At 54.5% G+C, this 23439-nt stretch overlaps 2 protein-coding genes across 4 annotated transcripts; one reads left to right on the top strand and one right to left on the bottom strand.

Moving 5' to 3' along the window:
• Positions 1 to 81: 81 nt before the first annotated feature.
• Positions 82 to 11574, bottom strand: DUSP11 (dual specificity phosphatase 11). Of its 2 annotated transcripts, none has more exons than XM_053966588.1 (9): positions 11523 to 11574; positions 10691 to 10766; positions 9512 to 9643; positions 6271 to 6394; positions 5544 to 5604; positions 4618 to 4664; positions 3480 to 3552; positions 3015 to 3128; positions 82 to 1859 (listed from the first exon to the last, which is right to left on the bottom strand). In XM_053966588.1, exons 1-9 carry the CDS (start codon positions 11555 to 11557, stop codon positions 329 to 331), a joined length of 2193 nt encoding a protein of 730 aa, XP_053822563.1. In that variant the 5' UTR covers positions 11558 to 11574; the 3' UTR covers positions 82 to 328. The 2 variants fall into 2 exon arrangements, with proteins under 2 accessions (XP_053822563.1, XP_053822565.1); XM_053966590.1 differs by having other exon boundaries at positions 3015 to 3125.
• Positions 11575 to 15158: 3584 nt separating this feature from the next.
• PROM2 (prominin 2) lies at positions 15159 to 22662 on the top strand. 2 transcript variants are annotated; one of them, XM_053966662.1, is made up of 23 exons: positions 15159 to 15500; positions 16125 to 16174; positions 16298 to 16500; positions 16583 to 16703; positions 16871 to 16934; positions 17013 to 17102; positions 17213 to 17412; positions 17494 to 17568; positions 17657 to 17720; positions 17835 to 17994; positions 18105 to 18257; positions 18594 to 18717; positions 19228 to 19319; positions 19397 to 19481; positions 19586 to 19732; positions 19817 to 19888; positions 19962 to 20054; positions 20154 to 20207; positions 20566 to 20646; positions 21245 to 21313; positions 21437 to 21526; positions 21654 to 21760; positions 22282 to 22662. In XM_053966662.1, exons 1-23 carry the CDS (start codon positions 15284 to 15286, stop codon positions 22343 to 22345), a joined length of 2475 nt encoding a protein of 824 aa, XP_053822637.1. In that variant the 5' UTR covers positions 15159 to 15283; the 3' UTR covers positions 22346 to 22662. The 2 variants fall into 2 exon arrangements, with proteins under 2 accessions (XP_053822637.1, XP_053822636.1); XM_053966661.1 differs by having other exon boundaries at positions 17657 to 17994.
• Positions 22663 to 23439: the final 777 nt, after the last annotated feature.

Below are 23439 nucleotides of genomic sequence, written 5' to 3'. Positions count from 1 at the left end.
AACCCGAGCCTGACCCCCCCCGCAGCGCGGATCCTGCGCGGGCCCCTCAGGGAAAATCACTGCTCCACAGCCAGGCCGGAGTTTGCACAGCGTGGGAGTTTACTTCAGCAAAAACGGGTAAAAAGGAGCATAAAAATCCGCGTTTGGGGGCCGGTCCCTGAGGAAATCAACAAAAACCCGCTTTGTTGAAGGCTCCAGGGATGTTCCTTTAGCATCCCTCACGGATCAGACACAGCACCGGGTTAAAAAAGTTCCTGGAGAAGCAGCAGAGCTGTGGGCAGGGAGAATAAAAAAGCAGATTTAAAAAAAGCAGATTAAAAAAGCAGATTTAAAGCAGCTCTGTCCTGCAGCCCGGCTGCTCCTGTGACATGTCCTGCTGCCTCCGGGGGGGACACAGCTCCTGCTGCTGCTGCTGCTTCTTCTTCTTGTGGGGTGGGGACAGACAGCAGCTCCTGGGGGGCACGCTGCAGGGCTGCCCCGGGGCACTCGGCTCCAGAAAATCCTGCTGCTTCTGCTCTCTCTTGTCCGGCCTTTTCTGCTTCCTCTGCTCTATCTCCAGATTATTCTGCTCCAGAAAATCCTGCTGCTTCTGCTCTCTCTTGTCCGGCCTTTTCTGCTTCCTCTGCTCTATCTCCAGATTATTCTGCTCCAGAAAATCCTGCTGCTTCTGCTCTCTCTTGTCCGGCCTTTTCTGCTTCCTCTGCTCTATCTCCAGATTATTCTGCTCCAGAAAATCCTGCTGCTTCTGCTCTCTCTTATCTGGCTTTTTCTGCTTCCTCTGCTCCTGCTGCTCTGTCTCCAGGTGATTCTGTTGCCTCTGTTCCAGATAATTCTGTTCCAGGTGATCCTGCTTTTTCTGCTGTCTCTTATCCGGCTTTTCCCGCTTCCTCTGCTCCTGGTGCTCTATCTCCAAACGATTCTGCTCCAGAGAATTCTGCTTCTTCTGCTCTCTCTTATCTGTCTTTTTCTGCTGCTTCTGCTCCTGGCGCTCTATCTCCAGATGATTCTGCTCCAGATTATCCTGCTGCCTCTGTTCCAGATAATTCTGCTTCTTCTGCTTCCTCTGCTCCAGATGCTGCTGCTCCTGATACTCTGTTTTTTTCTGCTTCCTCTGCTCAAGATGCTCCTGCTCCTGGAGCTTCAGTTTTTTCTGCTTCCTCTGCTCCAGATGATTCTGCTCCTGATGCTCCAGGTGCTCTGTTTCCAGATGATTCTGTTCCTGATACTCCAGCTTTTTCTGCTTCAGATGATTATGTTTCTTCTGCTTCCTCCGCTCCTGATGCTCTATCTCCTGGAGCTTCAGCTTTTTCTGCTTCTTCTGCTCCAGATGATTCTGCTGCCTCTGCTCCATATGATTCTGCTTCTTCTGCCTCCTCTGCTCCAGATGATTCTGTTCCAGATGATTCTGCTTCCTCTCCTCCAGATGCTCCATCTCCAGATGTTTCAGCTTTTTCTGCTGCCTCTGCTCCAGATGCTCCAGTTTTTTCCGCTTCCTCTTCTCCTCATGCTCCATCTCCAGATGATTCTGCTCCTGATGTTCCAACAACTTCTGCTTCCTCTGCTCCAGATGATTCTGTTCCTGATGTTTCAGCTTTTTCTGCTTCCTCTGCTCCAGATGCTCCAGTTTTTTCTGCTTTTTCTTCTCCTCATGCTCCATCTCCAGATGATTCTGCTCCACGTGATCCAGCTTCCTCTGCTCCTGATATTCCAGCTTTTTCTGCTTCCTCTGCTCCAGGTGATCCAGCTTTTTGTGCTGGCCCAGCTCCAGCTTCTCCCAGTGCTGCAGCTGCCGCAGGCCCTGGGGCTGTCCCTGAGCCGTGGGGCCGGGCCGCTGCCCCTGCCTGGCACTGCCAGGGTACCTGCAGGGAAATCGGGGAGTCAGGAACCCCAAAAGGGCTGTGGGAACACCCAGAGCCCCTCTGGGAGCCTTTCCTGATGGGAAATTGGGGATCAACACCCCCAAAAAGGGCTGTGGGAACACCCAGAGCCCCTCTGGGAGCCTTTCCTGATGGGAAATTGGGGATCAACACCCCCAAAAAGGGCTGTGGGAACACCCAGAGCCCCTCTGGGAGCCTTTCCTGATGGGAAATTGGGGATCAACACCCCAAAAAGGGCTGTGGGAACACCCAGAGCCCCTCTGGGAGCCTTTCCTGATGGGAAATTGGGGATCAACACCCCCAAAAAGGGCTGTGGGAACACCCAGAGCCCCTCTGGGAGCCTTTCCTGATGGGAAATTGGGGATCAACACCCCCAAAAAGGGCTGTGGGAACACCCAGAGCCCCTCTGGGAGCCTTTCCTGATGGGAAATTGGGGATCAACACCCCCAAAAAGGGCTGTGGGAACACCCAGAGCCCCTCTGGGAGCCTTTCCTGATGGGAAATTGGGGATCAACACCCCAAAAAGGGCTGTGGGAACACCCAGAGCCTTTCCTGCAGGGGAACTGGGGATCAGCACCCCAAAAAGGGCTGGTGGCAGCACCCTGAGCCCCTCTGGGAGCACCCAGAGCCTGCTCCTGCAGCCTGAACTCCCAGAGAGGCTCACTCCTCATTTCTGACAGGATTTCCAGCAGGAGTTTTCCCATTTCCAGCAGGAATTTTCCCATTCTCAGCAGGAATTTTCCCATTCCCAGCAAGAATTTTCCTGTTCCCAGCAAGAATTTTCCCATTCCCAGCAAGAATTTTCCCGTTCCCAGCAAGAATTTTCCCATTCTCAGCAGGAATTTTCTCGTTCCCAGCAGGAATTTTCTCATTTCCAGCAGGAATTTTCCCATTTCCAGCAGGAACTGGGGAGGAGGGGAAGGAGCCACAGCTGTGCCACAGCTGGCAGTGGCTCCCAAACTGCTTTGCTGTTGGCATTTTGGCTCTGAACATCTTTTAGAAAGGTTTTTTTTTTGGTTTTTTTTTTTTCACCCTTGCCAGAGCTGGGGGAGCTGCAGCTTGGAAAAATCCCAGCTGGAATTGTGTTCCCAAAGGGAGGAGCAGCTCCTTGGGCCAGGGGAAGGGGCAGACACCTACCTGGGCACTGCCAGGGGGGGCTGGGGGTGCTTCACCAGCTGCTTCTGGGGCTTGGCAGGGGCACTGCCTTTCTTCCTGAGGAGATCCGAGCCCAAACTCTTCACTTCACAGCTGCTTTTGAAGGGAATTTGGAAGAGAATTCCAAAGTTTTCATTGGGAAGTTGGATTTTTTCACCCACTGAGTGATCACATCACACCCTGAAAGGAGACCTGGGTTTTTTTTTTTTTTTCCATCCAGCTCCAAGCCCAGCATGGTTTGGGTCAGAAAGGACCTTCAGTCCCACCCAGGGACACCTTCCCCCAGCCCAGGCTGCTCCTTGGACACCACCAGGGATGGAGCAGCCCCAGATTTCCTGGGAATTCCATCCCAGCCCCTCCCAGGCAGGGATTTCTCCCCAGGATCCCACTGAGGCTGCCCTGGGAGAGCTCCAAACATTCCCCCAGCCCTGGGACACCCAGGCTCACCCCTGGGCTCTCCTCTGCAGGTCCTGGATGTAGTTGCTTCTCTCCATGGGGTGCCCTCGAGCTGTGTTGAACACTGGGGACAGAGTGACCCCAACACAAGTCACCCTCGTGGCTGCTCAGCTGAAACCCTCCCAGAAAAATTCTGCTTTTCATTTGGATTTTAGCCAACTAAACCAAAAAATAAAGTTCCCTGGACTATAAATGTTCTTTTTCTACAAAAACTCTAAACTAAAAACCCAAAAAAGCACCTATAACCCACCAGGGCCTAAGACACTACAATCCTAAAAAGCTAATAAAAAGTTTTTATATAATAAAAATACAATTTTAAGATGTAATATATATTTTATATAATAAAAATATAATTATAAATATATAATTATATGATATATATAATCTATACTATCTATACATAAAATATAATATCTATTTATAATTATAATTTTATGTATTATTTTAAAATAACAAATTATTGTAAAAATAAAAATTTATGAATATTTATATTTTTAAATTTTTATATAGTGTTTATGTAATAAATATATTTTAATATATTATTTATGTAATAAATATATATTTCTACATAAAATATATAATTTATATATAAAACATATATTATTGATACAAATATATATATTATATATATGATAATATATATCATATATATGATATATATGATATAGTATATATTTTATATAATATCTACGTAATATTTATTACATAAATATTATTATTTATGCAATAAATATATAGTTTTATATATTATTTATGTAATAAATATATTATTTATGTAAAAATTGCCACAAAAGCTAATAAAAAATTCAGCAAGCCAAACTACAATCCACAAAGAAAAAAAACAACTTCCTAAATTTACCATCTCTTCAAAACAACAAAAAGTTCTATTAAAGCTTTTCATTTTTCATACTTGTAAACACTTTGTTAAATTAAAAACTTAAGTTATATTTTAAAAATTTTACACTTTTCTCAAAAAAAAAAAAAATTTCCCAAATAAAAAGAAAAGCCACTTAAAACTACTTTTAAAAAAACCTCTTTTAAAAGTTTCCTCCCAAAATTTGCTCTTCAGCCAAGCCCGGTTCCCTCCCTGGAGCCGTCCCAAACTTCCCCATGGCAGCAGGACACTCACACTCTATGGCAGCACTGGGCTCCATGCCTTCCACATCGATCAGGTACCTGAAAGAGCAGCAAAACCCATTCCACAATTCATTAGGAGAACACTGACAGCTTGGGGGTGATTCAAACAGGGAAAAAAAAAGTGTTTTAAACCTTTTACGTATGGAAAATCGGCATTTCCTGCTGAATTTTGGGATGAAAAACGAGCCCTAAGGAAAGCTGTGAATCCTGGCGAGTTTGGGGTCACAGAAATAATTTCATTCTTGTTTCCTCCTGGAATTGTCACCATTGAGCCCATCTGGCCAAAAACTCACCTGGAATTGTCACCTCTGAGCCCATCTGGGTAAGAATTCACCAGGAATTGTCACCACTGAGCCCCTCTGTGGCCAAAAACTCACCTGGAATTGTCACCACTGAGCCAATCTGGGTAAGAACTCACCTGGAATTCTCACCACTGAGCCCATCTGGGTAAGAACTCACCTGGAATTGCCAGCACTGAGCCCCTCTGGGTAAAAATTCAGCAGGAATTGTCACCATTGAGCCCATCTGGCCAAAAACTCACCTGGAATTGTCACCACTGAGCCCCTCTGGGCAAAAACTCATCTGGAATTGTCACCACTGAGCCAATCTGGGTAAGAACTCACCTGGAATTGCCAGCACTGAGCCCCTTAGTGGCCAAAAACTCACCTGGAATTGCCAGCACTGAGCCTCTGGGCAAGCAGAACTCACCTGGAATTGCCAGCACTGAGCCTCTGGGCAAGCAGAACTCACCTGGAATTGCCAGCACTGAGCCTCTGGGCAAGCAGAACTCACCTGGAATTGCCAGCACTGAGCCTCTGGGCAAGCAGAACTCACCTGGAATTGCCAGCACTGAGCCTCTGGGCAAGCAGAACTCACCTGGAATTGCCAGCACTGAGCCTCTGGACAAGCAGAACTCACCTGCACACCAGGTAGCCGGTCCTGTTCAAGCCATGCGTGCAGTGCACCCCGATGAGTTTATCTGCAGCACACACAGGGCACCCTGAGCTGCTTTAACTCCCAAATTCCCCAAAACAAACCCACCCTGAGCTGCTTTTCCTCCCAAACCCCAAACCAAACCCACACTGAGCTGCTTTTCCCCCCAAACCCCCCAAAACAAACCCACACCGAGCTGCTTTTCCTCCCAAACCCCAAACCAAACCCACACCAAGCTGCTTTTCCCCCCAAACCCCCCAGAACAAACCCACCCTGAGCTGCTTTTCCTCCCAAACCCCAAACCAAACCCACACCGAGCTGCTTTTCCCCCCAAACCCCCCAGAACAAACCCACACTGAGCTGCTTTTCCTCCCAGATCCCCCCAAAAATTTACTGCCAATTTTTGTCGATTTACTGCCTATTTATTGCTAATTTACTGCCAATTTTTGGACAATTTATTGCCCATTTACTGCCAACTCATTGACAATTTATGGCAAATATTTGCCAATTTATTGCAAATTTACTGCCAATTTTTTGCCAATTCACTGCTAATTTTTGCCCATTTATTGCCAATTTTTTTGCCCATTTATTGCCAACTTATTGCCCGTTTACTGCTCATTTTTTGCCCATTTTTGGCCAGTTTTTGGCCTTGGCATTCCCAGCTGAAGCGAAGGCACAGGAGTTCCTGCTGGCCCAGCAGAGCCATGCTCACCGTTGTCCCTGTTGGCTGCCAGGAACTTTTTCACCAGGTACTTGAACCTCAGGATGGTTTTTCTGTTTGGGATCTGGTGGCCCACGGTCAGGATCTTCCAGTAGCGCAGCGAGGACGGCAGCTCCTGCGGGGAGAAGTGCAGGAAAACACAGGAATTGTTATTAATTACACACTCACGGGTGATAAACAAAAAAAAAAACAGATTTCTTCACACAAAAATTCGTATTAATTACACAATCACGGGTGATAAACCAGGAAAACCAGATTTCCTCACACAAAAATTCATATTAATTAAAGAATTACAAGGGATAAACCAGAACAAAACCAGTTTTCCTCACACAAAAATTCTTATTAATTACACAATCACAGGTGATAAACCAAAAAAACCCCCAATTTTTCTCACTTAAAAATACTTATTAATTAAAGAGTTACAGGTAATAAACCAGAAAAAAGAGTTTTCCTCACACAAAAATTCTTATTAATTACACACTCACAGGTGATAAACAAAAAAAAACCCCAGATTTCCTCACACAAAAATTCGTATTAATTAAAGAATTACAGGTAACAAATCAGAAAAAAAACCAGTTTTCCTCACACAAAAATTCTTAGTAATTACACACTCACAGGTGATAAACAAAAAAAAAAACAGATTTCCTCACACAAAAATTCATATTAATTAAAGAATTACAGGTAATAAATCAGGAAAAAACAATTTTCCTCATACAAAAATTCACATTAATTAAAGAATTACAAGGGATAAACCAGAACAAAACCAGTTTTCCTCACACAAAAATTCTTATTAATTACACACTCAGAGGTGATAAACCAAAAAAACCCCCAATTTTTCTCACTTAAAAATGCTTATTAATTAAAGAATTACAGGTAACAAATCAGAAAAAAACCAGTTTTCCTCACACAGAAATTCTTAGTAATTACACACTCACAGGTGATAAACAAAAAAAACCAGATTTCCTCACACAAAAATTCATATTAATTAAAGAATTACAGGTAATAAATCAGGAAAAAAACAATTTTCCTCACACAAAAATTCATATTAATTAAAGAATTACAAGGGATAAACCAGAACAAAACCAGTTTTCCTCACACAAAAATTCTTATTAATTACACAATCACAGGTGATAAACCAAAAAAAACCCCAATTTTTCTCACTTAAAAATGCTTATTAATTAAAGAGTTACAGGTAATAAACCAGAAAAAAGAGTTTTCCTCACACAAAAATTCTTATTAATTACACACTCACAGGTGATAAACAAAAAAAAAAACAGATTTCCTCACACAAAAATTCTTATTAATTACACACTCACAGGTGATAAACAAAAAAAAAAGTTTTTCTCACACAAAAATTCTTATTAATTACACAATCACGGGTGATAAACCAAAAAAACCCCCAATTTTTCTCACTCAAAAATTCTTATTAATTAAAGAATTACAGGTAATAAACCAGAAAAAAACCAGTTTTCCTCACTCAAAAATTTGTATTCAGTAAAGAATTACAGGTAGTAAACCAGGAAAAAACAATTTTCCTCACACAAAAATTCGTATTAATTAAAGAATTACAAGGGATAAACCAGAACAAAACCAGATTTCCTCACACAAAAATTCTTATTAATTACACAATCACAGGTGATAAACCAAAAAAAAACCCCAATTTTCCTCACTCAAGAATTCTTATTAATTAAAGAATTACAGATAATAATCCAGAAAAAAAAAGTTTTCCTCACACAAAAATTCTTATTAATTAAAGAATTACAGGTAATAAACCAGAAAAAATGAGTTTTCCTCACACAAAGACTCCTATTAATTAAAAATCACAGGCAATAAAGCAGAAAAAGATGAATTTTCTCACCAACCCCTAAAGAGCAGCTACATGGTTTTAGGTAAGAAAAGTTCTCTTCATGAGAGGAGCAATCAGTTTACATAACAATATTTTATTTAACAAACTTTTATTTAACAATCTGGTTTTGTGAGAAAATAGCCTACACCTGCAAAAACAAACAAACAAACCTAAAAAGAAAAAAAATTAATAGATATATACACTGGCTCTGACCAACCAATCAACTAAATTTCAATTATTTACTTGAGTTAATTATTATTAAATTCAAACCAGCCTGTAAAGAAAAATATAAATATACCTAAATTAAATAAATATACCTAATAAATATATATAATAAAGATTAAAAATAGATATAATAGATAAAATATATTATATAAATATATTATATAGTATATATAAATAATAAATCTATATAATAAATATAAATATAAATATGAAACATATATAGATATATAAAATATATATTATAAATATATAGTATATATTTTATACATATAAATATAAATATACACACTTAATAAATATGTCTAATTATAAATGTACCTAATTTCTTTCTAAAAAGAAAACAATTTAACAGACATGGACACAATGATTCATTAACCTATTAAATTCCAATACAGCACCTTCTGATACAATATAAAATTACCAAAAAAAAAAAAAAGAAAAAAGAAAAAAAAGGAAAAAAATGAAAAAAAAAAGAAAAAAAAACCCAAAAAATCTACCAGAAAGATTCAGCTATTTGACTCAAAATAAAAAATAACAATGTGTCTGATTTTTGACTCTAACACAAAATCCCAGCAACAGCCAGGGAGCTGTTTTTGAGAATTCCCCAGTTCTGAGCTCAGGACAGCCCCAAACCCCTGCTCAGCATCCCCAAATTTGGGCTGGTTCCAAATCTGGGGGCTGGAGAATTGATCCCTCCCTGCAAGGCTCCACCTCAGCCCCTGGCAGAGAATTCCAGCCCCTCTCTCTCTCCCAGGGAACCGTTTTTGAGGAGAATTCCCCAGTTTTGAGCTCTTCCCTCAGGACAGCCCAAAACCCCTGCTCAGCATCCCCAAATTTGGGCTGGTTCCAAATCTGGGGGCTGGAGAATTGATCCCTCCCTGCAAGGCTCCACCTCAGCCCCTGGCAGAGGATTCCAAGCCCTCCCAGGGAGTGTTTTTGAGGAGAATTCCCCAGTTTTGAGCACTGAGCTCTTCCCTCACAGGACAATCCAAAACCCCCGCTCAACATCCCCAAATTTGGGCTGGTTCAGAGGATTTGGGGTTGGATAATTGATCAGAAACTCCCCACTGACCTGAAAGGCTCCACCTCAGCCCTGGCAGAGGATTCCAAGCCCTCCCAGGGAGCATTTTTGAGGAGAATTCCTCAGTTTTGAGCACTGACCTCACGCCCGTAGTAGCGCGTAGTGTAGGTCAGGTCGATGACCAACCCCAGCTCCTCCTTCCTCTCCTGCAGCTTCCTGATGAGGTCTTGAGGGGAAAATCTCTCTTCTGGCAGAAGGTTCTGATCAAAGCTCTGCAGGAAATGATTGTTTGAAGCAGTTATTAAAATCTGGGGGTGCTGGGAGGGGTGGGGAGAGGCTTCTGCTCTGGAGATCAGGCAAGGAGCAAAGGCTGCAGCAGAAAATCACAGTTTGGTCACTGAATTCTGGGATTGTCTGGGTGAAAAGAATATTTAAATCACCCAGTTTTAGGGATTTGCTCAGAGCTTTGGGGCTGCTCAGCTGGGAGCTCCCAGGGGTGAGTGACAAATTCCACCGTGGCCAAACCCCGCAGTGACAAACACTCACTGCAGCTTTGCTGGTGGGAATTCTGCCCAAACACACAAACCACGCAACCCCCGAGGCTGCTAAAGCCCCTCAACACCCCCCAGTGCCAGCTGTGCCCAATGCCCACCCTGTCCCCAGCCCAGAGCACTCAGTGCCACCTCCAGGAGCTCCCTGGACACCTCCAGGGTGGGCACTCCAAACCTCCAACACCTCCCTGCCCGTCCCAGGAAGAAATTCCCCCTCATGTCCAGCCTGGGGCTGATTCCTCTCCTCCTGTTCCAAACCTCCCTGCCCTTCCCAGGTAGAAATTTCTCCTGCTGTCCATCCTGGAACTGATTTCTTTCCTCCTGTCCCAAACCTCCCTGCCTTTCCCAGGAAGAAATTTCTCCTGCTGTCCATCCTGGAGCTGATTTCTTTCCTCCTGTCCCCATCCCATCCCAAACCTCCCTGCTCTTCCCAGGAAGAAATTCCTCCTGCTGTCCAGCCTGGAGGTGATTCCTCTGCTCTTGTTCCAAACCTCTCTGCCTTTCCCAGGAAGAAATTCCTTCTGATCCAGCCTGGGGCTGATTTCTTTCCTCCTGTTCCAAACCTCTCTGCCCTTCCCAGGAAGAAATTCCCCCTGATCCAGCCTGGAGCTGATTCCTCTCCCCCTGTCCCCGTTCCCTGGAGCAGAGCCCAGCTGCTGCCACACTGACCCCTCCCAAACCCCGCTCTGGATTTTGGGATCAGGAATTCCCTCGAGGCCCCCCCCAGCTGTTCCCCACCCCAAAAGACCCCCCCGGACCCTCCCTCACCTTGGTCAGGGGCACCTTGAAGGCCACGAAGCGCGTGCCCGGCATCCTGCGGCCCAGCGGGGTGTAGTCCGTCCACCTGGGCCCACGGGGGGGTCAAACGGGGCAGGGACCCCCGGCCCGGGCCCCCCAGACACCCCCGAATCCGGCAACACACCCCCCCCCGGCTAGGGAACCCCGAATTCAGCAGCACTAAGAGCCCTCAGCCTCACCCTGCTGTGAGACCCTCACAGTCCCCCATGGCCAGGGACCCCCGACCCGGGGCCACCAAAATCCCGGGCCTGGGGACCCCTCAAACTCTGGCCAGCCCAGGGACCCCCAAATTCCCCCCCTGTCCTGGGGACCCCTCAAATTCTGGCCAGCCCAGGAACCCCCAAATTCTTCCCAGTCCTGGGGACCTCTCAAACCCTGTCTGGCCCAGGGACCCCCAAATTCTTCCCAGTCCTGGGGACCTCTCAAACGCTGTCTGGCCCAGGGACCCCTGAATTCCCCCCTGTCCTGGGGACCCCTCAAACTCTGTCCGGCCCAGGGACCCCCATATTCCCCCCTAGCTCAGAGACCTTCAACTCCCACGCCGGTCAGAGAGCGTCTCCTCAAGCCTCCCCAGGCCCGGGGACCTTCAAACCCTGCGGCCCCAGAGACCCTCACAACCCAGAGCCCCTCACACTCCTCAGTCCCTCACACCCCGTATCCCCTCAGCCCCTCGCCCCCCATGTGACGGTGCCACGCGGCGCTGCCAGATCCCGGCCGGGCTCTGGGTCCCTCCCAGCAGCCGGGAGCCCCCGGCCGGGAGGAGGCGCTGGGGGCGGCGGGGCCGCGCTCGGGCCGCGCTCACCGCTCCGGGACGCGCCAGGCCCCTCTGCCCGCCATGATGGCGACGCCGCCGCGCCCGCGAGCGACGTCATTTCCGGCGCGCGCGGAGCCGCACTAGCCACGCCCCCACGTTGAGACCACGCCCGTCGCAGAGAGGCCACGCCTCCCGCGCGGACCTGCGGCTCTCGCGCCGCATAGCGGTCACGGGCGGTACTGCAGCCACGGAGCGGCGCCGCCACCGGCGCCGCCGAACCGGGACCGAAACGGGACCGAACCGGGGACACCGATCCGGGACCGAACCCGGGACACCGAACCAGGGACACCGAACCGGGGACACCGAACCGGGACCAAAACGGGACCCAACCAGGACCACCGAACCGGCACCACCGAACCAAGACCGAACCGGGGACACCGAACCGGGACTCAACCGGGACCCAACTGGGACCCAGCCGGGGCCACTGAACCGGGACCGAACCAGGACCACCAAACCGGGACCGAACCGGGACTGAACCAAGGCCACCGAACCGGGACCACTGAACCAGGACCGAACCAGGACCGAACCGGGGACACCGAACCGGGACCCAGCCAGGACCCAGCCGGGGCCACCGAACCGGGAGCGAACCGGGACCGAACTGGCACTGAACCGTGACCCAACTGGGGCCACCGCACTGGGGCCACCAAACCGGGACTGAACCAGGGACACTGAACTGGGGCCACCAAAGCGGTGTCACCGAACAAGGACCGAACCGGCACCAGTGCACCGAGAACAAACCAGTGTCACTGCCCCAGTACCAAACCAGTGTCACCGCTCCAGTACCAAACCAGTGTCACTGCCCCAAGTACCGGTGTCACTGCCCCAGTACCAAACCAGTGTCACTGCCCCAGTACCAAACCAGTGTCACCGCTCCAGTACAGGTGTCACTGCCCCAAGTACCAAACCAGTGTCACTGCCCCAGTACCGGTGTCACTGCCCCAGTACCAAACCAGTGTCACTGCCCCAGTACCGGTGTCACTGCCCCAGTACCAAACCAGTGTCACTGCCCCAGTACCGGTGTCACTGCCCCAGTACCGGTGTCACTGCCCCAGTACCAAACCAGTGTCACCGCTCCAGTACCAAACCAGTGTCACTGCCCCAGTACCGGTGTCACTGCCCCAGTACCAAACCAGTGTCACTGCCCCAGTACCAAACCAGTGTCACCGCTCCAGTACCAAACCAGTGTCACTGACCCAGTACCGGTGTCACTGCCCCAGTACCAAACCAGTGTCACCGCTCCAGTACCAAACCAGTGTCACTGCCCCAGTACCAAACCAGTGTCACCGCTCCAGTACCAAACCAGTGTCACTGCCCCAGTACCAAACCAGTGTCACAGCCCCAGTACCGGTGTCACCGTTCCAGTACCAGTGTCACCAGCATTGGCATCACCACACCAGCACCAACATCTCTGCCCCAGTACCAGAACCAGCACCGCCATTCCAGTACAGAACCAGCACCATCACTCCAGCAGGAGTGTGTGTCTCTGTGCTGGTACCAGTATCACAGTCCCAGTCCCAGCACCCCGGACTGGCATCCCCAGCCTGTGCCAGTACCGGTACCAGAATCCCTGACTGGTCCCAGTATCCCCAGTACCTGTGTCCCTAATCGGTGCTGGTGTTCCCAGAATCAGCATCGCTGGAGCCAGCATCCCTACCCCATTCCCACAAATATCCCACAAGTGCCACCCCATAACTGCCACACTGTTCTGGTGTGCCCCAAACACAGCTGGGAGCAGGAGCTGTCCCCTGGGCCAGGAAGAGAGAGGGCAAAAAAACCCAAAACCATCCCAAAATCACCCCCTCCCACCACTGGGGTAGGTGATACTCCATCCCTTCCCCTTGGACATGAAAATCACCTCCAGCCCCAAAAACATCCTTGTTGGCCCTGCAAAACATCGTGGATATGGGGAATCGCTGTGGGAAATCATAGTGGGAGTGGGGAATGATGGTGGGGATGGGAAATCATCATTGTGGAGTCAGATGGGAATGGGGATGGGAAATCCTCGTGGGAATGGGAAATGATTTTAGGGATGGGAAATGATTGTGGGGATGGGAAGTGATTGTGGGGATGGGAAATCCTTGTGGGAATGGAAAATGATTGTGGGGACGGAAAATGATTGTGGGGATGGGAAATGATTGTGGGGATGGGAAATGATTGTGGGGATGGGAAGTGATTGTGGGGATGGGAAATCCTTGTGGGAATGGGAAATGATTGTGGGGATGGGAAGTGATTGTGGGATGGGAAATCCTTGTGGGAAGGGAAAATGATTGTGGGGATGGGAAATGATTGTGGGGATGGGAAATCCTTGTGAGAATGGGAAGTGATTGTGAGGATGGGAAATCCTCGTGGGAATGGGAAGTGATTGAGGGATGGGAAATGATTGTGAGGTGGGAAATCCTCATGGGAACGGGAAATGATTTTGGGGATGGGAAATCCTCGTGGACATGGGAATCGATTGTGGGGATGAGAAATCATCATCGTGGGAATGGGAGTCAGGGTGGGATGGGAAATCCTCGTGGGTATGGGAAATCCAGGCTGGGGTTAGGAAATCACCGTGGGAATGGGAAATAGAGGTTGGGAAACCATCGTGGGAATGGGAAATCACGGTGGGAAATCATCCCTGGCATCCCCATCACTGCCCAGCACCAGCATGGGCAGCCAGGGCTCCCTTGCCAGGCACAGAAATCCTGAAAATCCCAGGATTTCCTGGCCCGGGATGGGACAAACCAAGCCAGGACAGGAATTTCCCGCCCCCAACATCCCATTCCCAAGCGGGTGGTGGGGATGAGCCTGGAAAAAAAGCTGGTGGCACCTCCAGCTGGGCAGAAATCCCCTTTTCCAGAGGGAGGGGAAGCACCCGGATTAGCATCCACGCCGGGGAGACGGGGGCGTGGGCAGCCGGCGGTGGGGAAGGGCCGGTCCGACCCGCCCGGCCGAGCAGGGTCCCGGCTCTCGGGATGCCCCGGGGCCGTCTGGGCACAGCGGGGCTGCTCCCCCCGCACCGAGAGATCAGGTTGAGCCTCCTGCGCTTCTAGCCGAGCCTGTAATTAGCGCTCGACCCATGCGGGCGAGTAGGATCCGGGCCCTGGGAAGGAGCCGCGGCCGCCGCGGGGTGTGGGACAGGCACTGGTTGAGGCTGGAAAACTCATCTCACACCCGGCTGGGCCTCAGTGCCCCTCTCCATGTGCTCCTCCGTATTTTCTCTCCTTGTTGCTACCCCAGCTCTCGGGATGCTTTTCCTAAGGGTGATTCTGACCCCCGGGTGCCCCATCCACACACGAGCATCCCCCCACAAGGGCTTTCCCACCCCCAAGCCATGCCCAAAACCTCAAATCCCTCCTTCCAAGCCAGCTGTGGTGAAGTCGAGCACCCTCCAGCCCAAGCACAGGGGGTGCAGCACCCCCCGTCCCCCTCCCCAAAACCCCGTGGAGGCTTTGCCACGGGTTTGGGGACAGGCCTCGACAGCGGGGACCCCGCGGCGGTGACTCAGGGATGCCGGGGCTTGCGAAACAGGCCTGGGATGGTTTGGGAGACGCCTCCACGCAGCCCCGCCAAGCCCAGCCGCCCCGGGGAGCCCGTGGGGGGAACAAGCCGCGGCAGCGTCTGGGCTTTGCGCGGCGGCTGACCCGTCAGGCAGGTTTCCCGGAGCAGCAGCCCAGCCGGAGCGAGCCGTCCGGCGCCGGGAATGCCCCTCCGCCCGCTCGCAGGCTGACGGAGCCCCCGGCTCTCTGCTCGCCACCGCCGGAGCCATGCGGGCGGCCGGGCTGCTGCTGGCCTGGGCGCTGCTGCGCGCCGCTGCCAGCCAGCAGTGCCACCCGTCCAGCCCCGGCGGCGTCCTGCGCTTCACCGACAGGCACGCCGAGATCCGGGTGCCGGCGCTGCACCGCGTGCCCAGCTCGCTGGATCCCCTCTACGGCCTCGTCCGGCGCTGCCTGGACCTCATCCAGCAGAACCCGCTGCCCACAGGTGAGCCCCGAGCCGGGGGAAAGACCTCTGAGGTCATCAAGTCCACTGGGTTTGCAAAGAAATGAGATGGATTCGGCTGCATCTTCCTACTGTTTCTTGTAGCTGGGCTGCTCTAAATTACAGATAAATAATGAATGGCAGACGGATTCACCTCAAAATAAATGTTTGTTATAGATCCATGAATATCCCTGTTCCTTGCCTGGGATGCGGATGGATTAAAAATGGGAGGGTCTTTGAATTAATGGTAAATCCCCCAGGAATAATCCAGAAAATTGCCCTAAACCAAATGGAGGGTGCTCTGTTTACCAGGGGGAAAACATAAAAAGTGGGGATGAGCTGGGTAATGATTCCTCACCTCAAGCAAAGCGATCTCGCTGCTGCTGGGACCTTGGGTGTTCTGCTGGCTGCGATCCCTGCATCCCAAAGCAGCTCTAGGGGTCCCCAGGGTTCAGAAGAGGGTTCAGCCTCTGTCCCAGAGCGGCTCCAGGGGTCCCCAGGGAGGTTCAGAACCCCCCAGGGGTTCAGAAGAGGGCTCAGTCTCTGCCCTGGTGCTGCTGCCCCAGAAGGTTGGGGATGCACCGGGTGGGGCCCCCTCTGCCTGTGCCTTGATTTATTTTTTTGCAGAGCTGCTCAGGACAGTGCTGAACGACCCCGGCTCGGTGCAGACATCGCAGGTGAGCCGGGCCGTGGGGCCAGGGATGCCACGGGGATGTTTTCCACCTGACACAGGGCACTTGGGCACTCAGAGAGCCCCGAGCTCGGTGCAGAGGTGCCGACGCAGCTCTCCTGCGGCTCAGGTGGTGCAGTACGAGCTGGGCTATGTCGTCTGTGCCGCCGTGGCTCTGCTCTTCACCGTGGCCGTGCCGGTGGCTGGGATGTGCTTCTGCTACTGCCGGAGCCGGCGGCGCTGCGGGGGCCGCCTCCGCGCCCACCGGCGCTCGCTGGGCTGCCGCCGCCGCTGCCTGCTGGCCTGCCTGTCCTTCACCTCCCTCGTCATCCTGTGAGTGCCCCAAATCACCCCCAAAAAGCCGCGCTGGGCGGGGGTCGCCGCCTTACCGCCACCGCCCGCTCATTGCCCGCAGGGTCAGCGTCACCTGCGCCTTCGTCACCAGCCAGCGGGTGAAGGGGCAGATGGAGCCGGGGCTGGGGGCCGTGCCCTCCACCCTGCGCACGCTGCGACAGCACCTTGCCAACGTCCCCCAGGTGGGTCACTGAGCGGCCTTGCCCCCGGCGTGGGGCGCTGCCCAGGGATGGACGCGTTTCCCTCAGGGGATGGTTTGGCAGGCAAGAGCTGCATTAAAAATGTATTTTGAGTGGCAACGTGGGGCTCCCTCCCCTCCCTCAGCTGACCGGCTCCTCTTTCCTGGCAGGGCGTGCAGATGGTGGTGGACAAGTTCGAGGTGCCCCGAAAGCAGATCATCTCCGACCTGGCGGGTAAGCACGGCGCCGGGCAGCACCCCGAGCTTGCCCTGGGGATGGATGCGGTGCTGACGGCGCCGCGGTGCCTTGCAGGGCTCAGCCGGAGCGTGGGGCTCTCCATCCACGCGCAGCTCAAGGCCATAACCTACGCAGCTCTGGCGGACCTGCAGGACAGGGCCAGAGGTACGGCTGGAGCGGGAGCGCCGCTGTCCGCGCCACCAACACCGGGGCCGAAGCCTCGCCAGGGCGGCCAAGCGGAGTGGCGTGACCTAGCCCTGGGCTTTCTCTTTAAGACCTACAGACCTCGCTGCACCATTTACAGATTGTGCACAGGACGGCGCGGGCGCTGGCGGCGGCGCGGGCCGAGCTGGAGCCGGCGCTGCGGGAGCGAAGGCACCGTGTGGTCGCGCTCCTGGACGACCCGCGCTGCACCTCCTGCGCCAGTGTCCTGGGCAGGGCACAGGGCCTGCAGCTGGGCGCCGACTACGGCAAGGTGGGCACGGGCTCCTGGTCCCTGTGGCCACCTCCCCGTGCCACTGCCTCGGGGCTCACAGGTTCCTTCCTCCACCCCAAGGTGCCGTCAGTGGAGAAGGTGTTGAAGGCGCTGGCCGGTCTGCCCCGAAGTGACTTTGCGGAGATGATTCACCAGGTTGGGGGGTTGGGGTGAAGCATGGGGGGGGTCCAGGACCCTCAGGCAGTTCCAGCCGAGGTGCTCAGTACCCACTCTTTCCCTGCAGGGCAATGGCACCTTCAACTCCATCCCGGAGCTGGCCGTGGAGAGGATGGCGCAGGTCATCCAGGGTGAGTGGGGCTGCCACAGTGAGTGGGGACATCCTGCACGCGGGGAATCCTCTTGGGGACACGGGGTGGGGTGCAGGGACCATCCACCCCTCCAGCCCAGCCTTGGCCCCGCAGATCTGCGGGCCGATCTGGCCCGCACGGCAGAGAAGGTGCAGTCCATCGCCGACGGCTTCCCCCTCCCCGACTACACACGGCCCGTGAGCGAGGCGCTGGAGGAGGCGGAGCACCGGAGCCAGCCGTACCTGCGGGAGGCGGAGCGCTTCGAACACTACAGGTGACCCCGGGGGCACGACGGGGCGCAGGGGGTGCCGCAGACAAGGGCCCCGAGCCCCAGGTGCCTCAGCCCCGCATCTCGAGGTTGTGCCCTGCTGCTCTTCCCTCCAGGTGGATCGCGGGCACGGTGCTGTGCTCCATCATCCTCCTCATCCTCGCCTGCAACGTGATGGGAATGGCCCTGGGGACGTACGGGCTTTCCAAGCGGGAGGACCCCAGCGACTACGAGTGCCGAGGAGAAGCTGGCGCCAAGTTTCTCCTGGTGTAAGCCTCTCTGGGTGCTGGGGGGCTGCTCCATCTCACACTACCCCCCAAAAAACCCAGGCAAAGCCAAGGGAGGGGCTGGGAGAGGTCCCAGCGGAAAAGCTTTTGAAGCCACCGCCTGCGCCGGCAGCTTTGGGAGAAGCTGCTCTACCCTGGGAGCTGGCAGTTCCTGCGGCCTGGCCCCGCTGCCTGGCACACCCCGCTGCCAGGGCCCTGCCCAGCCCAGCGTGCCCGGGCTCGGGAAAGAGCCGCGGGGCTGCAGCTGGCCGGGCAGGTCCCTTCCTGCCCGCTTGGGCCTGCGAAGCCACCAGCGGCCGCCTCCTCTCCCTCTTTCAGCGGCGTGGGCTTGGCTTTCCTGTTCTCCTGGCTCCTCATCCTCCTGGTTTTCGCCACCTTCCTGGTCGGGGGCAACATCCAGACACTGGTTTGCAGGAACTGGGTCAACCAGGAGATTTATAAGGTGGGTGGCCACATATCCACCCATCTCTCTGTAAATCTCTCCTTCCGTGCACCAAAACACCTCCAAAGGCTTTGTGGCCTCCTGCTAAACCCGACTGGAAAAACCCTGTCCTAGACCAGAAGATTAAGTTTAGGATTAGCTCCTCGGATTTGCATCATCAGCTGGGAATCACCTTTGTGCTGTTAATTCACTTCCTAATTGCTGTTCCCTGGTCCTTGGGTGCCCCTGGGGTGCTTGGGGCAGGCAGCTCGCTGTGACAGGGCTGGGAGAGGGATTTGGGCCTTGGGACTAGGTTCAGGACTGTCCCCATGGCAGTGCCACACACGGGCAGGTCCCTCCAAACACACCCGGCGAGGCTCCGCAGTGGGGAATGTCCAAATAAAGCCAAAATTAGTTCAGGCTGCAACGAGTCACCCCAGGATAGCCCTGCGAGGGCAGAGCACCCGCAGGATCGCTGCTGGGAGCACCCCTGCCTTACCCTGACCCTGTTTTTCCTCCTGTTTGGCCCAGTTCATCGACACCCCCGGGAATCTCCCTCCGTCCATGAACCTCACCCGCCAGCTCAACCTCAGGAGGGACTCCAACCTCAGCTCAGCGTACCGGTGAGCGCTGCAGGAGCTGCCCCTGGGCAGCCAGGGCAGCTTTGGGATCACTCTGCCAATGCCCCTCTGCCTTCCAGGGAGTGCAAGAGCGGTGCGGGGCTCTGGGAGGTGCTGCAGCTTGACAGCTCCTACGACCTGGACGAGCACCTGAAAGCCCCCAAGGTGAGGGCCGGCTCCAGCCAGAGCTGCTGGTCGTGGCAGGGGGGAAGCACGAGCTTTACTGGGCTTACTGGGAGCCCTGCAGAACGCCCTGTCTGACCCTACAGTACACAGCTGATTTCCAAAAACGCCTGGGAGACTTCACGGCGGACCTGGGAGAGGTGAGGCTCCTGCGCAGCGAGGGCAGGCAGGACCTGGAGACCTTCGCCCGCAGCGGGGTGGACGAGGTGGACTACGGGCGCTTCCAGGAGGAGGTGAGGGGTGCTCGCCGTGAGCCAGACCCCGCTGCTGGATGTGGGGCTGGATTCTGGGCAGCCCCCGACTCCGTTTCCCCGCAGATGGAAAACCCCGTGGTGCAGACCAGCCTGCCCGGCTTGGCGAGGAACCTGGAGGGGCTGCAGAAGATGCAGGTGAGCGGCGGGGCGAGTGGAGGGGGAGCCCTCGGCGGCCACGGGGCCGGGCTGACCCCGCTGTGCCCCGCAGAGGAACAGCACGGTGGCCGGGCGGCTCGCAGCCGAGGCGAGGGCGCTGTGGCACATGCAGAACTCCACGGTGCAGTCGCAGGAGGCTTTGGTGGTGAGTCCGTGCTGGGCTGGTGGCAGCGGTGCCACTGGCGCCCCCTTGAAGGGGACAGCCTTGAGGTTTCTGAACTTTTCTCACCTCCCTGTCCCGCAGGCAAAGCTGGGGGAAAGCGTCCAGTTCCTCTCCCACTTGGCACCGCACCTCAAGGTACTCGCGCGTCTCTTCCAGCCCCAAAAAACTCGTGGTGCTCCGTGGCTCCCATGTGCCAAAAAAAAAAAAAAAAAAAAAAAAAAAAAAAAAAAAAAAAAAAAAATACAATACAGCTGCAGGGTGATGGGAGAGCCAGGAAAAATGCCAGCCAGGAGAATCAGTCTCCTTTAGGGATTGGATTTGCTGTTGCAAACCAGAAATCCCCCCGCAAAGGGTTTTTCCTGCTCAGGGCACATCCCCCTTTCCCTGCCCTCCGTCACCCAGACCCAATTTGGGGCTGCTCCCTGCACCCCCCGGGCACCCACTCCGCTGCTCTGGGCCCTAAGGATGCTCTGCCCTCCCTGTGCTTCCCCAGGAGCGGGTGAGGAGAACGCTGGCCACCACGGCTTCGGTGGAAGCCCGGCTGCCGGTGCAGGCCCAGCAGATCCTGCGGCAGGTGAGGTGGGGCTGGGCGAACCAGCACGGGTGGAATCCCCCGCAGCCGGGAGGAAAGAGGGAGAAGAGGGCAGCGGGAGCCTTCAGCCCTCGTTTCCTGGCCTGCATTAGCCCGGAGAGAGGCTGGGAAGTGCGGGGATGGAGCCGGACTGGGAAGTGCAAGTTAAATCCGAACTGGGAAAGTGCGGAGTTAAATCCGAATTGAGAAGTGCAGGGCTGAATCCGGACTGGGAAAGTGCAGGGATGGAACCAGGCTGGGAAAGTGCGGGGATGGAACTGGGCTGGGAAAGTGCGGGGTTAATTCCGGACTAGGAAGTGCGGGGATGGAACTGGTCTGGGAAGTGCAGGGCTGAATCCGGACTGGGAAAGTGAGGGGCTGAATCCGGATTGGGAAAGTGCAGGGAGGGAACTGGGCTGGGAAAGTGCAGGGATGGAACTGGGCTGGGAAATGCGGGGCTGAATCCGGACTGGGAAAACGCAGGGATGGAACCGGGCTGGGAAAGTGCAGGGTTAAATCCAGACTAGGAAAGTGCAGGGCTGAATCCGGGCTGGGAAGTGCGGGGCTCTCCCTCCAGGCTGCCTTCCTTCCCCCTGCCCAGGAGCTCGGCTGCTTCACCAGGAAGGAGCTGCGGTATTTCTCCCAGTACCTCAACTGGGTCGGGCAGACGGTGAGAGCTCCCCGCCACCCCGCGGGGATTTTTGGGGCCCGGGAGCCCCCATGCATCCTCCCCCGCAAGCAGAATGCACGCCAGCAGCCAGGCGTGACGCCTTTTCTCCGTTCCTCGTTGCAGCTGAGGGAGGACGTGGCTTCGTGCCAGCCGCTCGCCACGGCCCTGGACAACGGGCGGGTCATCCTGTGCGACCGCATCGCTGAGCCCTGGGTAGGGATGCCCTCCGCGGGACTCCGGTGAGGAGTTTGGGGAGCACCGAGGCTCCCCGAACCCCTCCGGAGCCCAGGGCTGCCCCTGCCCTGCTGGCCCCGCTCAGCGCGGTGGGTTCTCCTTGCAGAACGCCTTCTGGTTCAGCCTGGGCTGCTGCACCTTCTTCCTCATCCCTAGCATCATCTTCGCCGTCAGACTCACCAAACACTTCCGCCCCATCCGCAACCGGCTCATGTGAGGGGCGGGCGGGGACGGGGGGACACGGGGGACACGAGGAACCGACGCCGGGACACGGGGGGACGAGGACGACACGGAGATGGGGAGAAAAAGGGGACGGGGAGGACACGGGGACGAGAGGGACAAGGGGACAGAGAGGACAAGGGGGACACGGGGCAGGAGGACAAGGACATGAGAGGACACGGAGACGAGGGCGACAAGGGGATGGGGAGGGCACGGGGACAGAGAGGACAAGGGGACACGGGGACAAGGATGACAAGGAGGTGGGAGGACAAGGGGACGAGGGGACACGGGGAAGAGGGCGACAAGGAGATGGGGAGGGCACGGGGACAGAGAGGACAAGGGGGACACGGGGCAGGGGGACACGGGGACAAGGGGATGGGGAGGGGACGGGGACAGAGAGGACAAGGGGACAAGGGGGAGAAGGAGATGGGAGGACACGGGGACAAGGGGACACGGGGACGGGGGTGTGGACTCCTCCCTGACCATCCCTCGGGCTTTCTCCTTCTCCCCCGCAGCTCCACGGGGTCAGAGGAGACCTGTCCCTTCCACATCCCCCGTGTCACGGCGCTCAAGCTCTAGGACGGGGCTCTGCCGGGTGCGGCACCCCAGGAACTGCCACAAACCCAAACCCAAGCCCAACCCCAAAGCACCGACCTGTGCCAAAGCTCCGCGGGGCTCCGGATCCCTCTGACGTCTCTTTCTCGGTGTCCTTTGGGGTCTGACGTCCTTCCCGGGCGTGGGAAGTGCGGGAATTGGGAGATTTGGGATCTCTGGGGGGCTCCCGGCTGATCCCGGCTGGAAGGGGAGGTTCCCCCACCCCTCTGACACCCCACAGCAATCCCCCACTGCCGGCACCCCATGGCTGTGTGGGGCTCATTAAAACCTTCTCCTAAAAAGCTGCCCCTGGCTCTTTTCTTCGCACTCTCCATGTCCCTGTTATCCACAGGAAATGGTTCTGAGGGGCTTTGGGGGGAGGGGGCTGTAGGGCCGAAGGGCTTTGGGGTGAGGGGAGCCCATGGCTGAGGGACTTTGGGGTGAGGGGAGTCCCTGGCTGAGAGGTTTTGGGGTGAGGGTAGTCCATGTCTGAGGGACTTTAGGGGCACTTCAGGGTTGAGGTTATGGCCGAGGGGGCTCCAGGACTGAGGGGGGCCATGGCTGAGGGGGGCTCTGGGGTCGGGGTTGTGGCCAGGGGGGTTCAGGAGCTGAGGGGGCCCCAGGATTGGGGCTGTGGCTGAGGGGGTGACAGGGGCATGGGGGTGACAGGGCCAGGCCTGAGGTGGCTCCACAGCCAAGGGGGTGACAGGGACATGGGGGAGGTGGGGGTGACAGAACCAGGCCTGAAGTGGCTCCAGGCCTGAGGTGGCTCCAGGCCCAAGGGGGTGACAGGGACATGGTGGGGGGTGACAGGGCCAGGCCTGAGGCAGCTCCAGGGCTGAAGGGGTGACAGGGACACAGGGGGGGGGGGGTCTGGTGACAGGACCAGGCCTGAGGTGGCTCCAGGGCCATGGGGGTGACAGGGACATGGGGGGGACAGGGACATGGATGGCCCAAACCCCAGAGGAGCCCCATCTCCACCCCCTAATAACCCCACGGCAGGGGTGGGGCCCCTCCTAGCCTCGAGGTGCTGTTAATTAGAGCTTAATTAGAGCTGGGGGCTCCGGGCTGAAACTGCA

The sequence above is a fragment of the Vidua chalybeata genome, chromosome 28 (genome assembly GCF_026979565.1).
Source record: "Vidua chalybeata isolate OUT-0048 chromosome 28, bVidCha1 merged haplotype, whole genome shotgun sequence".
NCBI lineage: Eukaryota > Metazoa > Chordata > Aves > Passeriformes > Viduidae > Vidua > Vidua chalybeata.
This window is presented reverse-complemented; position numbering and strand designations above follow the sequence as displayed.

Bases quoted from the DNA above. Each gene is read 5' to 3' on its own strand.
- DUSP11 (XM_053966588.1), bottom strand. From the start codon at position 11,557: ATGGCGGGCAGAGGGGCCTGGCGCGTCCCGGAGCG. The intron at 3,129-3,479 runs GTGAGCCTGGGT...TCCCTTCAAAAG, and splicing joins CTGCAGAGGAGAGCCCAGGG to CAGCTGTGAAGTGAAGAGTT. The intron at 1,860-3,014 runs GTAGGTGTCTGC...ATTTCCCTGCAG, and splicing joins CCCCCCCTGGCAGTGCCCAG to GTACCCTGGCAGTGCCAGGC.
- PROM2 (XM_053966661.1), top strand. From the start codon at position 15,284: ATGCGGGCGGCCGGGCTGCTGCTGGCCTGGGCGCTGCTGCGCGCCGCT. The intron at 19,889-19,961 runs GTGAGCGGCGGG...TGTGCCCCGCAG, and splicing joins AGGGGCTGCAGAAGATGCAG to AGGAACAGCACGGTGGCCGG. The intron at 21,761-22,281 runs GTGAGGGGCGGG...TCTCCCCCGCAG, and splicing joins CCCATCCGCAACCGGCTCAT to CTCCACGGGGTCAGAGGAGA.